This window comes from Tupaia chinensis, unplaced genomic scaffold (genome assembly GCF_000334495.1).
Source record: "Tupaia chinensis unplaced genomic scaffold, TupChi_1.0 Scaffold000140_1, whole genome shotgun sequence".
Taxonomy (NCBI): Eukaryota; Metazoa; Chordata; class Mammalia; order Scandentia; family Tupaiidae; genus Tupaia; species Tupaia belangeri.
The window spans coordinates 3,227,713-3,244,763 of NW_006159610.1; the positions used below are offsets into that span (position 1 = coordinate 3,227,713).

Genomic DNA, 17,051 nt, shown 5'->3' on the forward strand with positions numbered 1-17,051 from the left:
CCCAAAAGAAAAAAAGTGGGGGGGGGGGGGGGGGAAACAAACAAACAAACAAAAACAACTGACAACTGAGATAAAAAAGAGTTTTCAAGCCCCTGTGTATTTATTTGGAAATGATGTAAAATTCTTGCTTATTATAGTACCATGCTTCATTCCAATTAAATAATCACTACCATTTAAAATATACATGAGGACTTAGAAGTTTACACCTAACAGCACTGCTTAAACTAAAACTCAAGATATGTTACACCAGACTGGGACCAGGGGAACACTAGAGTAAGGTTAATTAATGAACATTAACAATTTGGAAGTAAAAAGAAATGTAAATAATAGCAAATCCTACTCTAAATGGAGATTAGAGGAGGGGATCTGTAGCAGTCCTTCATCTATAATCTGTAATTTTAATAAAAACTATTATTTTAATAGAGAAGATGTAATGGAACAATGGCATACAACCCAATGCTCAGCCTGAGGATAACGAGAACCCCACCTACTTGGCAGATTAGTTATAACCCAAGCCTGTACTCAACTTACAGATGTAATAAAGGAAAAACTAAATAGTTTCAGGGTGTCAGGATACCCTGTAAATGACATTTAACATGACAATTTTTAAGAACACCTCAATAAAGTTCCAGACCACTGTATCTGCTCTGTAGACCTTTAGTATGCAAGACTGGTAGCAGCGTAAATACTAGTAGAGTCCTTGAGATAAGATCTCACCACATTAGGAAATGGCACTAGGCTACCAAAGTTGATTGCAGTCAGCTTTCTTGCATTTCTTCTTGGGTATGGTGGTGGTTATTATCATCTTTAAATCCTTTTGGAGCTTTCCTGATTCATTATGCTGAAAACAGCCATCTCCTTGATTGAAAACAACAAAAACACCTAGTAGATAGGCTATCAGTGTGGCATAGAGTAGCTCTTCTTCAGTAAGTGTGAAGGTAATATATCTTGGTGGAAGTACAGTATTTTTTTCTTTTTATAAGAAATGTCAACCATCTAGTGGGTATGTGTGTTGGTCCTTAAATGCTCTTTGGTACTGCAAGAAAATCCTGGGTAGATTAAATCCCATCTCTGTTTTACTCTTTATTTTACTTATGGTTATGACATTGGCAATCAAGTGATTTACTTAAGTCTACATTAAGAATCTTTGCAATGTCATAATTTTTCCTCTCCTAAAGTTACTCCAAGATCACTGGGGTAAATTTAACACAAGGCTAATCTAACAACTCACAGGATCTATGGTAACAGCTGCCGGTGATGGGCATTTTGACAGCCTTCATTCATTATTTACACTGACAATGGAAAGCCCTTGACTCGACGAAACGAATATAATAATCAAACTGTTAAGATTCAACAATATTTAGGGAAGAGATCTATCTTGGATCTTGAAGTTCTCTGCCCCACTGAGCTTAATGTAAAAAGCAAATTCAGATAGTGGGGGCTAAAGAAACTTGAAATGCTTGTTAGAAAATGACCAACAAAGAGCCAGCAGATAACATAATGGTTATGTTGCTGGTCTCCCACATAGTTGACCGCAGTTTGAGTCCTGGACCCAGCAACTTAAAACTCATGCCAGGCACATGTGCTTGCATGCCCAAAATCCTGAGAGGTGAATGGAGAAGAGGGGACTGTAGTGTGGCCATCTCCCATGGAGGCTGATTTCTCACTTTCTGTCTCTCCAGCAAGCACATGTGCCCTATAGAAAAAACTCTACAAAAAAAAAGAAAAGAAAATGACTGACAATTCACTAATCACTGTCCTCCTGAGTCTTATCTTTACAAGGATTGTTAAAGACTATGTTATATCTACTGTTAACTCTGAAGAGTCGTGATTCTTATACAGATCTTATTTTCTTAATTATCTTTTCCTTAGGTTTTCTAAAGAATGTGACATGGGATGGGTACACTTAGTAGTGGGAGTGAAATCTGATGAAAAAAAGTTATGAAATATTTATTCAGAAAAAAAGATGACCAAAAAGGGTCTTTGTTTCCTTAAAAAAAAAAAAAGAAGAAGAAAAATACTGCATTTATCCAGAACATATGAATTAATCAAAACATGGTAGGAATGTAAAAAGTCATAGAGAAATGGCATGAGACTTTTCCCTTTACTATATTCACTAAGTGGATAATTTAACTGAAGATGACATTATATAAAACCCCACACAGATGTCTATAACTCCCTGCTTTGGCCCCAGGTGGTATAAAAGTTGCCTGATCCACAAGCTGAAGTTGAAGTTGTACCACTGTGCAGAAATGTGGACTATGGAACTTTTAAAGTTTAACACTTGCCTTTTCAGCCTACTGGGTAAAATACTGAGTCTAGATGCAACTATTACCACACAGTCCCAACAGGGAATAGGCAAGATTCTCACAGCTGAAGCACATTACTTATTCTTATATATTTTTAATTACTATTACTACTTTAGATTTTATTTAACTTTATTTTAATTTGGCCAGAGAGCGAGCGAGCGAGCAAGTGAGCGAGAGAAAACCATCAGGTCTGGGACTTGAACCGCAGTCGGCCATGTAAGTCCAGCTCTTTTGACTAAGTTAACTAAAGAACAATACTGGATACTTTAAAGTAGGTAGTCATATGCTCTATGAATTTTACTTTTATAAAAAATAAAGAGAAAGTAATGGGTATTTAGAGATATGCTTTTGGAGGTGTTGCTTTATAATGGCACAATTGTGGATCTGAGTACCAAAGAGGAGCTGGGATGACAAAACTGCTGTACATATACTCCAGAATCAGCCTGAAGCTTCCAGAGATCTTTAGAACCACCTTTAAGCATGTGAAATGGACAAAGACAGTGAAGTCACTAGCTGCTTTACAAGTGTGATCACCAGGAACCTGAAGAAAATAGATTGGTTCTCAAAGTCAACAATTACAAGCTATTTTGTGGAACTTCTGTGTACTGCTGTGCAACTCTCGAGTGGCTTAAAATCCTTTGGCTCAGTCATCAGTTCTAGGTACCTAACAGATGTAAAACAGGTTTTTATGTAACTCAACCCAGGGTAGACCATGAAGCAGAATTAATTTCTAATGAATTTCTTAATGAATCTTGACTTGTCAAGAGTGATTCCTTGGTAGTGGCTCCTAATTAAGAAAGTGAGTACAACCAACCACGTAAGGTATTAATAGCTAGATTAATGCTCGTGGCAGCAAATCTCAGGGCAGTGAGGAGGTCCAGGGAGCAGTGGGTTTTCGATCCATCATCAGCATGGTCTCACCAACACAGAATTCCTGAGCAATGATCTGTACTTCAAAGCAGTATCATTTTAAAATGTTACGGCTGATAACTCAGGTGATATATATGGAAATAAGTTTGATGAATTTAAAAATATTTTAGTGACAGGAAACCAAGGCTGCTTCTAAATTGGGGATATTTGCTACTAATTGTATAAGGAGGAAAAAGATACGTATCTTCATCCCTACTCTACTACATCTTCAGCAATTTTTCCTAAAAGTCACATTCTAAGAATACAAAATATAAGGACCAAAGGTATATGAGTCCAATAATTTGTAGACTTTATTTGCTCACATGATCATTTAATATTTAATCATGATACATTCTCTTTGGGGGGAAATTATCAAAATATTTTTATAAGCTGTTATGATAAAATTAATTTCTCTCTACTCTTCACCAATATACTTCTTGTAATTCTCATTTGCTACATATAGAGGAATAGCCTAATCCAATTATGTAAGAAAAGATACTTGAGATACCTTTCCTTCATGAGGTGAAAAGCCTATGTCTTAAAAAAAAAAAAAAAAGCTTTGCTGTTTGCTTAACAGTCTGGGGGAAGCTAGCTTAATATGGGCTCCTCAACTACCTGGCATCACATTTAGAGTCTCTCTGTCTAAACCTTTCACAGCATAAGTAACATTTCTACCAGCTTCTCACACTCACCTGTCTTTCTTACTTACACCTCTTTAATCTCATTCCTGGTTTTGCCCAGGCTTTCCCTAGCACTCTCTTCCATCTCCTCCTACCATGCTTTCAGGAAGGAAGTTGTCCTTTGGCACATGTTCAGCGTACACCTAACCAGGATTCCCCAGGCAATACTATGCTTCTCTCTCACACAGTCTCACTTACTACTCTCATGAAATGATTGGAAATAAATGGGGTAGAAAAGAGACCACAAGGGGATTACGAAAGTTAGCCTTCTAACCTCCAGCCCTAATGTTAACACATCCAACTACCATCCTTTTCCTGGGTCTCACTCATCATTTAGCACTGCCCAGTCTCCTGACCTGTCATATTCCAGACACTAACCTGTTCTTAGAACACATCAAACTCTAAAAGCCAACTCCATTCCACATCACTTGTATCACTGGTTCATAGTTAACTGCCTTAGTGGACTCTTCTTGACTACAAGAGCAGGTATTTCCATGTTACCTCTACAGTAACTTTATGTTCTTGTTTTTAACTTTCTATCTAAACTCCAAATATTTGCTTTCTCTATTCCTGATGCTTTGTGCTAACCCAGAGGAATACACAAAACCATAAATAGACTATAGAGTTTTAAATTTGGGGCTAATCCTTATCTTTACACAACAATTCTTTAATTTACTTCTAATGTACTTATTCTCATAGGATATTTTTAAAAAGTCTTTTAAAACAAACTCCTACTTCCACTCTTTTACTCCCATTCTCAATGATACATTCTAGGAGTTACTGATACGAACCTCATCTGCTCTCATCTTCTCTAATCTCACTCTCTTTCCCAGATCTTCTCACTGTTCTTATAAACCAGAGAGGAAAATATATCTCTAAAGTTAAATGACAAACTCATCTCAGGAGCTTATCTCTCCCCCCCCCACCTGACTAAATCTATTATTCTACTGAATATATGTACCTTCTTTTCAGCACCGTCAATCTCTTCCTTTCAATCGGCCCTATATGCTCTGATTTTAAATATTCCAACTATTATTACTCTACCCTAAGCCAATCTGTTTGTACTAGCCAGTAACATCATAACGGAACTGCTTTCTAACTGGTCCTAATTACAATAGTACTGAATTATTCTTCTTAAGAAGAACACTACAATCAAGTTATATCTTTACCAAGGACTCTATAGTAGTACACCGCCCACATCTATATCAAGACTAAACTCTTCTTCCTAGTTTTCAAAGCTTTAAGCGCACTTATCCCAGCTTACCTATAATACCTATGTACACATTAGTTGTACCTATCTTCTTCCTGTCCTTCCCTCCCAACTCCTACATAGCACGCCAATCTCTGCCTTTGGTCTTAAGTTCGATCTCACCCCTTTACTGTACCGACACGGTGGTCTTAATTTTGTAAAATTTCAATTTTACTGCAATTTGTTCCTTTCTCTTAGCTTTCTGAGGCAATACTTCTCTGGGAGTATCCCTACTGACGTCTGTCACAGCAGTAAAGAGTTTTGGCAATCCTTCAGGTCCTTGGAATACCATATAAATAGAAGCCGTAGCAGCGGAAATGTACAAAATGCATTGCAGTTGTTTTTGTTAAACATACATATAGAAGGGTTTTGCTCAATTCCCAGGATGCTAAGTGAAGAGTAACAGGCACATGCATGAATTAGAATCATGAATTTATGTCTTTCCTACTAAGGAATATTCACCTCCTTCCAAATTATCATACACACTTGACCCTAGAATAACACCAGTTTGAGTTGTGCAGTTCCACTTATAGGCAGATTTTTTTCAATAAACACACTGGAAAATACAACCTAGTGCTGGCAAAATATTTTCTCTTCCTTTGATTTTCTTAATAATGTTTTCTTTCTCTAGCTTATATAAGGATACAGTATTTAATCCATCTAACATAAAATATATGTTAATTGATTGTATTATGGTAAGGCATCTGGTCAACAATAGGCCACTAGTAGTTAAGATCTTGGGGAATCAAAAGTTATACATGGATTTTCGATTGTGTGTGGGGCTGATGTCCCTGACTTCCATGTTGTTCGACAGTCAACCCTATTTTAAAGCTTAAAATATTCAATACCCTTTGTTGCCACTGTCAAGACGGCTTCTGAGAGAGATGAACAAGAAAATGAATCTAAACTTCTATGGCTGTTCTTGTGATCAGAATATATCAAGAGCTGTCCTGATACAAATAATGTGAAATCAGACTAGACTGTCATCGTTATGACAGGATTAGTATTTTATTCAATCTTGTATCCCTCTCTCAGGTCCACTACTCAGAATAATTACTTGAATACTTAATTAAACTAGTGCTTTGTTGAAACAATGGGAGAATATATAAAAATACCACCTGGAAAAACAAAATGCGACAGTAGAATGAAAAGCATTATTAATCAGAAAATATTTTCTAATGGAAATAGAAAGAAAATAGAGTAAAGAGGCATTTGACATTCTTCATAGGACTAAGGTCCTTTGGTGAAGGACTCTATTTACTACAATGGGACTAAGAACTGTTTCATGGCAGCAGTTTGTTTGTTTGTTTTCCCTGAGGGGGTTAGAGTGTCATCAAATCAAATTCTTCACAGATCTAATAACTATAGATCTTCTCCCCAGGAAAAAGTGGACATATGCATATGCACATAAACCCACAATTTGGCATGTACTGACTTCTGATCTCCAGGTTAAAAATTCCTGTGTTAAGGTAAAGATTAATCACTTTATAAAGGTTAAAGATGTAAAAAACATATATAAAGGTTCCTTTGAACATGATGGATCATTCAGGAATTTATCAAAAATGAACTAGAAGCTTTCTAAGAATTTTCTCATTCTTTTTTTTTGAGAGTTTTTTTTGTTGTTTTTTTCTTTTGCTATAGGGTGCGTGTGCTCGCCAGAAAGACAGAGAGAGACAGAGAGATAGAAAGCGAGAAAACACCCTCCAGGGGAGATGTAGGCCATACCCCAATCCCTTCTCCTCCATTAACCTCTCGTGATCTTGAGCCACCAGGTCTGGGACTCAAACAGCGGTCGACTACATGGGAGTTCAGCGACATAGCCAATTGCTGGTCCCAGAATTTTCTCATTCTTTACTCTTTACCATTGTTTTGGCTTTAGTTTTCTTGCTATGTGGTATTTTCTTTCTAGTGTTGTGTAATATTTTCAGTACTTTACTATAAAAGTATGACTATGGTTTCAAGATTTCAATGTCTAAGAAAACTATTAAATGTAATACTAAGTAAGCAAACAGGATTTATACGGTCTACGAATTACAAAGTTAAAAGATCATCTTTAGCCATTCAATGCAAAAAATTAGAAGCTGAAATCTAACTGTTCAAGAATCATTTTCCTGATTTATGGTGTTCCTGGAAGTGGGAAAGAGGAAAAATAGGCAAGGAGATAGTTTTGATATTCTACTCAGGGAGTAGCAAATGTGGACAAACTACCTGACTTTTTTTTTTTTTTTTTTTTTTTTTGCACTGGCTATGAATGAGAAAGGACAGAGAAAGCTACCAGGGGGAAAAAACTGCTTAAGAGGTATATTTCTCTAGACTGAGAAGTGAGTAACTAGGAGCTAAAAACCTCCTATCTTCTGCAAGAAGATCCAGGCAATGAAAGGCTTGCTTACACGATGGCTGGAGAATGCTATGAGCTTAAACAGTTTTATAAGGAGACAGAGTTTGTTAACAAAGTCCAAGAGACTTAGCTTCACAGGAGACACGCTGAAATCAGCCTCTTACAGCAAAAAAAAAAAAAAAAAAGAAGAAGAAAGAAAGAAAGAAAAAAGAAAAGAAAAGAAGAAAGAGAAAAAAGAAATCGTAATTAAATTAAGCTATGATAAAAGGCTCATGTTTAATGAGTCTACAATATTTTATTGGTATTTTCTCAATTGGTATTGTCTTGTAATGGTGTAGTCACTTCTAAAGAGAAATCAGAGATTACTATTTATGCTGAAGTTTACAAAAATAACTTAAAATGGCTAATTAGTTGTTTCTGCCCCCTCAGGTAACCAAATCTAAGGAAAGATTTTTGGTTTACTATAAGATACCTCAGGATAAAGCCATTTAATTTGTTACATTATATCTAATAGAAAATAATCAGATCTTTATATAGTGGCAACCTTGACAACTCCAACATGACACTATCACCTAATAAGGTATTTATTATTATTTTAATTCTCTAGACTTCTTTTTGGTATTCATATATCCCTTTCATTATTTCTTAACAAATTAAGGCATACCTTTTTATTACATTTGTTTTTTTAAAAATCTCAAGAGGAGGTCTGATTTTCCCTTTCTTCTCAGATGCTTCATTTAGGCAGAATATGGTCATATTTCTGAAACGGCTTTTGTCCACTGCTCAGAACTGAGTTCAATTTATTTCCTTTTATTATTAGTTTTAAAACTATTTCAATAAATTTTGTATAATTCAAAAACATCATTTCACATTACATCCTAACAAAGTACTCCACTATTCTCTGTGATTAACTAAAGTTATCTATTACAACTTACGTGGCCAAACTTTAGATATACAATCTCTTATCTTCCACCTTAGTCTCATTCTGGTCAGGTACTTACAATACAGTCTGATTACCACATTTTAATGATCAAACAACGAAATTTCCAAATATTCCACAGAACTATGTTTGTTCAATAAAAATGTTACACTACTACGGTTGCTTCTCACATACAATGATTACCCCATATTCAAGTTTCTGATAGGTCAACTATAAGTTGAAATTCTGTTTTTGAGGCATTTCCTGGTATACTAGGCAGTGCATTAGAAAAGAGATTATATTGCATTTAGGCTATAATAATTATCTTTTAACCATCTATGTATAATTAACAACCATTAAAAAGAAAGTGCAAATGTGCAAATGAGAGAACAAAACAGTTTCTACACATGTAATGCATAATATAGGATATAAATCCAGACAACTATGAACAATTGATGACAATATCCTTCTGAGCATTAAATGACACCACCAATTGTGTTTTATATGTATTCTTTCTTCTAAAGTATTCAAAGAATGCAATAGACATTATTTTCTTAATTTCCAAATGTTTCACGAGTAGGATATTACCATTTTTTTCACATATCAGAAAACAAGAACTACCATTACTTTTGTATATTTTCAATAATAGAGCCAAAATAAGAACAATTCTAGCTAATCTCATCTGGGATCTTAATTAGTGCTACAAGTTTATTTGTATGCGTTAAAAATAGTATCACTCATGAGAAACAATGCCAAAATTGTTATGCTAATAAATGTTAAAGGCCTAATGAAGAAATACTTTAGCAACTATGAGGTAACACACTAGTTGTAGGCATGAGGAACGTTTATGTTGGCTCTTTTGGGTGTATACATTAAATGCAAAATCAGAAAGGAATCATGCAAAAATCCGGTTGCCCATGCAAGCACCCCAGAGTCTAATCCTCTCCTCTCAGTTCTGTTGTCAGGCCACAGTAGTGTGGAGACTTGTAGGCTGCTGTCCTTGTTGTAATGAATGGGAAGAGGCTGACAGTGGCATGGTCGAAACCTTCACCTCTTCTTCCCCTGTGGAAAAGTCAGTCATGGTCTAGTTACGGGTGACCAGATTTGTTAACAGTCCCTTTAAAAAATGACTTCAATACTTGGAATACTGATACATATACAAAATACATGCTTAATGACTGGAATCCGGGTGTGAAACAGAAGACATGAGTTTCAAAATATAAACTTAGCAAGTACCTAATAAGTAGTTACACTCTAAACACACCCTTAATTTTACTACTATATCAGAGATAAGATCAAATATAATGATTTAGATTATAAATACACTACCTAAATAAATAAATAAATAAATAAATGACCAGGAAAGCCATTCTTTTCCAAGCTAATTGGACCCCTTATAAGTAGATACTCCTAATGGTCAATGGTATTTTGTGAAAAAATTAAAACTTCATTTATAAAAGAGAAAAGCTAGTTTTTAAAAGATGAAAACAATAAATCCATGTTTTAAAAGCATAAATTATGCATTAGAAAAAATGAAATAATAGATCAAAATTAATTTAGAAAATTAACAAACAGCTTCTGGAAATTCAATTTGTACTTTTTTTTTTTTTTGAGAGGTTTTCGCTATAGGGCACGTGTGCTCTCCAGACAGACAGAGACACAGAGACAGAAAGCGAGAAATCACCCCCCAGGGGGGATGGTCACGCCGCAATCCCTTCTCCTCCATTCTCCTCTCGGGATCTTGGGCACGCACACACACATGCGCCCGGCATGAGTTTTAAGCCACCGGGTCCGGGACGCGAACCGTGGTCGACTATGTGGGAGTCCAGCGACATAGCCATTACACTAACTGCTGGTTCCCCAATTTGTACTTTTAAAGTAATTCAAAACTGTAAAATGCTAACAATACAATGATCCAATTGACTGAAAGTGAGATGACTACTTCTAGGTCAGAGAACAATACATGAATGAGATCAGTTTCCCTAATTATAATTGATAATTATTTGACTACAAGTGACTTGTTTCACATATGACTCAAATTCAATCAAGTCACTGCCAGAGTAGTTAATACAGACAAAAGAAAATTCAAAGAAAAATGCCCTTTCCTAAGTAAAATCTGAACTAACAAAAATATGGGGGAAAAAATCCAATACTAAACAGCTTCAAAAGTTTGTGTATAGATTCAGATTTACTATTATTTGTTTTTCAAATAAACTTTAGCACTATCAAATAAAAATATTTTGGCAGAGAGTTCTGTGAAAAACAAAATGGCAAAATTACATATAACTGACAAAGCATACAAAGAATCTTTCAATCATAGAACAGGTTATAGTTTATCAGAAAACTGACAAAGATTCTAAAACTTCAAGTATATAGTAAGAAGGGTACACAAAGCAAATTTAAACTGGAGTTCTTTGTGAGAACATGGTACTAATGAGATAACTAAGTAAGAGACTGATTGTCAATTAATTTCATTCTATTTTGTAACTGTAGACCTTATCCCTGAGCTGGGCCAATTTGTCTTATGAATAGACAGTTAATAAAAAGGGACTTACAAGTGTGTGAGAGCAAAAATCAATTTCTATGGGAAAGAAGCCAAGTTAAAGCATATGCCAGTGATCTTCATCTATGAAGAAGAGTAGCAGTGTTGTAGCACAAAAACATTTCCATTATTGAAACTTGAGATCTGGGTTCTTATCCTAATTCTAATACTAACTGAATGTGTGACCTTTAACAAATTACTTAAGCTTTCTGGAACACAGCTTTACCATTGCTAAATGAAGGGAGCTGGACAAGATAAGTCACTTTTTGGAATAAAGGCACATGATTCCAATAATGAAAAAATCTGAATGAACTTACTGTAACTGCCCACCAATCAAAGTTTTCCCCAAGAATATTTAAAAAAGTCCTTCTAAACTTGGCAAACCAGATATGCAGCCCAGGAAATGCTGCTAAAAAGATTTCATCTAATTAAGGAAATAACTAATTTAAACACAAAAATGTTTTCAATTAGACAAAGGAAATCGAAGCCACATTCCTGTCAAACCTCTGGCAACTGTTTCTCCCATGATAGGTTTCAGATATGTAAAGCTTTAATAATTAAGTGAAACAAACCAAAAATAAAAGTTTAAATACAAATATATAATAAACAGACATAGCATTTGTAGGACACGAAGGTGACTGCCACCTCTCAAGTGCAATCCTTCAGGTCAGGGTCCCTATTTTGCTCCAAGTATCTAAAGAATAAATATGCACACCTTGTCTGGTGTAGAATTAGTTCATTATCTACATGTATCTTAAAGTATCAGGTCCTACTACAACAGTACGGCTACTGAAGCATTTCATAAACATCTACCCTGTGTAAGATACCACGATACTCATTGGAGAAAGAAAATAGTTCAACTCAAGTACAACTGAGTTATAACTCAGGGTAGATTAGGTAGATGTTATCTAGGTATTAAATTGCTTCAAATTAGAATTAAGATATATAGTTTTCCAAATTTTTATTTTCTACCATTTCTGATAATTACTGAAAATCCTAACTCATCTTGTTACAATTATGTAACTATTCTATTTGAGGCTTAGCATATTCAGTTTCTTGAGGTATCTGACAACTATTTATAAGCCACAAGACCTGGTTTGACTCCTATTAATAATTTTAAATATTTTGATACATTAAAACTAAAATTTCTTTAGTCATGAGAGCCATTTTAAAAAAGAATCTACTAACAAGCTTAATCACAGTCACCATTTAAATTCATGCAAGTATGCACAGCCAATAACAAACTCTTCTTGCCCCCAAACAAATATAATGATTCAGAACCTAAAGCTGGTGACTTAATTTTTAGCATCTCTGAAAAAAAGTTTTTAATGCTCTAAGTAAGGTATGTGGTTAAATGAAAAACAAAACAAAACAAAAAACCCATCAAGATAGGGCCATAATTTAAGGTCTTTTTTCTTTTTTTTAAATCAAGTACCTACTTTAGTAAAGATTTCAAATCACTCAACTATACTCATAAATCAGTGATTTCTCATTACCAGTGTGGCATTTCCAGAATACCCATTGGCTTAAAATAACTGGGTTTAAGACTGTTCTTTGGTGCTAATGGACAATATGATAACTATGAAACTGGAACAGATAATCCATCAAAGATGGTGACGTAATAAGTGAAATAAAAGTACAAAATGAAGACAGCTAAGAACTAGAGTCCTATGAAGGCATCCTACTCCCTATCACAAGTCCATGCCATTTTGCCTTGCTGTTGGAATCCCTCATTTTCTCACTCATTACATGTATATAATTTAAGTACCTCCTGTCACAGAAAGCAGTTCTGCTTCTTACTGTTATGACACACTAATTCCTGCCTCTATGGCTTTATTCAGGAGATTTCCTTCAATTTAAGGCCTTTTTCTCTTCCTTGACTACTAACCCAAATTCAGAGGTACCACAATACAGATCAGTTCCTACTTCTTCAATGAAGCCTCCCCAACAATTATAGGCTACATTGATGTCTATCAGATTCCAGTACCATACATGGAGTCACCACTTTCATACATGGTTTTAATTTTATCTCTTCATCTGCATTGTAAAATACCTGGAAGTTGTGTCCATGTTTTACACTATTTTTGTATTCCCAGCGTGGTCCAGTTCACTTTTGGGCAAATGGGAACCCAAATATCCATTGTAACTGGTCTGATACTTTATTTTTCAATGTTTAAAATATTTAGGGGAACTTAGCTTCAACTTTTAATGTTACGATCAGGTATGAGATACACTACTAGTAATTAAAATGCCACATTTCTAAATGATTAAAACAAAGTAAAACAGAACAAAATTACATTCTAATATGCTATCTTGAATGGAAGGAAGAAAAAAAAGGACTAGGAACTGAACACTTAAGTGTTTCACAAGTGATTATCATGTAGAAAGAGAGGACTGAAAAATGCCACTCTGGATTACCTAGTAACTACTATAATTAAATGAACAAATATCACGAGTTCCATAGATGTCAAAATCAGTACTTTAGTGCTATTAAACTTATATAAATTACCTTCTCTGTATCAAACATCACCTTCACTAGATCAACAGCCACAAACTATACTCTCTTAACCTACCTACTTATCTAGAACATGGAATATTGTTTTCCCAAGGGGAATAGAGCCAAAGCATTTTAATGAATCTCTGTAAATGCATCTATCAATCTTGCTAAAAACAAGAGTGTGAGCACCGTGCTGGTACAGCACCCTATTACAGTAACACGGTGCCATGCCATACCTTAAAAGGCCATGACAAGGGATAAAAGTAAAATACATGAATTATGTAACAGAGGAAGGGACGATTCTATTCTACTTGAGAATCAGGAAAGGCGTAAACTCTCTTTTACATCATCACTAAAACCCAAAGCAAATGAGAAAACTATTATTTAAGAATGACTCCTTTAAATATAGAAGACACTTTATCTAAAAAATGTTATGTGGGATCTTAAAGTCCAAAAGTTCTGAAACCTTCAAGGGTAGCAGTACAAAACCAGAAGTATTCTGGCATTAAACATATATTACCCCTATATATATTTAACATTTTTCCTCAGAAATAAAAAACATGACAGACCAAAAGGGAAAATATCTCCCCTCGAATAATTTTTCACAGAAAGTATTTTTCTGTGACATATGATGTTTGTAAAACATTAATAATCAGAGTTCTCAAATATTAAGTAGTTCATTCATAATACAGCACAGTTTTGATGTGTATATGTATCAAAATAAGTAATTGCCAAACGTAGCTGGAGAGTGGCTTTATCTCTCACGCTTTCAGTAGTTTTTTCTTTTTTTTTAAATTTTTAACCACATTACTTTTAGAACATAAAATCGGGTTTTCGTTTGTTTGTTTTTACCATGCTGTTGGACTTTACAGCACCATAATTTCAGAGCCCATTTTCCTTTTTTTCTTTTTGCATTTATATACCATATGAAAGGTTGGTAACTACCCTATTAAGTAAAATGCTTCCAAACAATAACTAAGTATAATACTCCACCATCCTCATAAAGCTCAATATTACAAGGCATCCATCTAATTAAAAATGTTTTAGATTATAATAAAAACTAATTTTTCTAAAATAAATTTCTAAGACTAATAATAAGTACCGCTACTCCCTCCCTACCCCCCCAACAACCTGGAGACATGAGTTATTCATGAATTCTCAAAGGCTTTAAGTGAACCTACCTGCTATAGGGATCCCTCCCAGACCTGTGTTGTGCTGTGGCGGGAGATTCAAGTCCAAGAAATTACTATTTGAGGTGGGGTTTGCTGTGTGGTTCAAGTGCATGATGCTATTGCGTGGGAAGGCCATCCAAGGATAGCGGGCTGCCTGGCCTGGAAAACTGAACGAATTATAAACTGCTCGGTGCTGCTGAAATTGAGGAAACCTCTGTGGCAAGACTGAAAAGGTACTATTGAGAGAGTTGGCATTTGTAGGTGCAGCAGAATGCAGGAATCCAGAGCCTGGACCTTTGGCGGTTGTAGTGTGTGAAGAGGAGTTCTGAAGAGATGTAGGCGAAAGGGAAGGTTGATCTTGGACGGACAGTTCCTTCTCAATTAGGTCTGCTAAGGCTTTTCGAGTGACATCAAAAGGATCAAAACCCAAGTCATCCTCTGGTTGTTTTGAAGAACCAAAGCCAAATGCTGCTTGCCAGTCTGTAGAGGACGATACTGGGATTGTTTCTGTTGAGACAGACAACAGTGATCACTATAAAATACACAGTTCACTTTCATACTTAATGAGTATCCAAACTAGAGAAAGTTAAACACGTCATATCAAAAACTAACATCAGTTATATACAAAATCTGTATGCATTCTCAGCAAATTGACATCATATAATTAATCATAAAAGGCCTCATAGACTTCTAACAGTGATTTCATTCTTAATTACTAACTTTAAAACCTGAATGAAATAGACTGGTTTTGCTCAGTGTGGCAGAGAGAAGTACTCAATCTGACACTCTAATTATACTCTCTACCATTCATAATCAAGACTAGCATAATTCATTAAACAAAACAAATAAATGTAATCCAATAGGTTCTAATTCTAAAGCTATTTAATAAAAAAGGTATATTATAAATGACAACTAATTTTGAATATATACTTTATATACTAAGAAAAAACTATTTTTTTAAAGGTTGAAACAGGTCACTTTTTTTTTTTTTAAAGAATTATTTTATTTAACTTTATTTATTTTCATTTGACCAGAGAGGGACAGAGAGAAAGTGAAAGAGAAAGTGAGAAACCAAGCCACTAGGTCCAGCACTTGAACCATGGTCGGTCATGTGGGAGTCCAGCACCTTTAACCACCACACCACCTGCCGGACCCAAAAACCTGTATTTTAATGAAAAAAAGGGATCTAATGATTCATCAGAAAAGCTGATGTACTTTTTCATGCTTTTCTATGCAAAAATGTATCATGGGGATGAGAAGATGGCATAATGGTTACATTGCTGGACTCCCTCGTAGTCAACCATGGTTCGAGTCCCTGACCCGGTGGCTTAAAACACACGCTGGATACATGTGTGTGTGTGTGTGCCCAAAATCCTGAGAGGAGAATGGAGGAGAAGTCTGTCTTCAGTACATTAATCACCAACACTCGATAGGTACCACTGTGACATACCTGATGTGAAGAGGCTCTGTGGTTCTGGTGCTGTAGGCCAGTCACTGGATGTCTGTGGGGAGCTGGGGAAAGGAGGAAGCCCACTTGGAATAGGGTTGGGATGGCGAAAATTGTCTGAGAATAACGACTGTGACTCTGTTACTGCCCCTTCAAAAGGGGATCGTGCACTGTGATTGGATGAACTGATGGGGATGACTGGGTTGGATTTTGATAAACCAGGTGGTGGTGATGGTGTATCACTGTTAGATATCTAAATAAAAAAGGAAAAGAAAAGAATCAATACAAATGTATCATTTTTTAAATAAGCCACAACAGAAAAGGCTGCAACTAAATGTATTAGATAATGATCTTCAAATCAGGATACTTGAAGACTTTGTAATGAAAGCACTGAATTTCAGAAAAATCAATCTCATCTTTAACTTGTATATGTACTCTATTTAAAAACTGATATTGGGCCAGCTGGTGATGTGGTGTTTAAGGCAGCTGAATCCCACATGGCCGACTGCAGGGTTCAAGTCCTGGACCAAAGGTTTGAAAAGGTGCTAGGCATGTGTGTCTGTGTGCCCAAAATCCCAAGAACAAAATGGAGGAGAAGGGACATCCCCCGGGACATGCTTCCTCACTTCCTCTCCTATCTGTCTCAGGCAAGTACATGTTCTCTAAGCAACTTGGAAAACAAATTAACAAAACCTAATATCCTGAAAAGACTATACTAGTCTCCTTTCCTTGACACCATTATTCTTCTCACATTACAAAGACAAGACTATTTCTCACTCTCTGTATTCAGGATTCCACTACAATATTTTGCTCAACAGTGGAAGTTTTCCAGGAACCAAACAAATTATTGGAACTACCTGAACTGGTGATAAGAGAATAACTGATTCATAATGACTAGATCCTTTTGCAAATTAGGAGATTCAGTTTTCAACAAAACTAAAGGAAGATCTACTCAAGTGGTTCTCAAACACATCATTTAAAATAATTTT

The 17,051-nt window shown here is 35.4% G+C and overlaps 1 protein-coding gene across 9 annotated transcripts in view; it reads right to left on the reverse strand.

Annotated features, from left to right (window-relative positions):
- CNOT4 (CCR4-NOT transcription complex subunit 4) overlaps window positions 1-17,051 on the reverse strand; it is a 135,599-nt gene that overhangs the window by 21,975 nt on the left and 96,573 nt on the right. For 7 of the 9 annotated variants that reach the window (XM_027770493.1, XM_027770491.1, XM_027770492.1 and 4 more), the window contains exons 9-10: window positions 16,066-16,315; window positions 14,625-15,122 (exon numbers count right to left, since the gene is read on the reverse strand). In XM_027770493.1, the coding sequence (XP_027626294.1) occupies window positions 14,625-15,122; window positions 16,066-16,315 (748 nt within the window). Of the gene's footprint in view, window positions 1-7,757; window positions 9,467-14,624; window positions 15,123-16,065; window positions 16,316-17,051 lie in introns of those variants that run through there. The other 2 variants (XM_027770495.1, XM_027770496.1) reach the window with 2 other exon arrangements.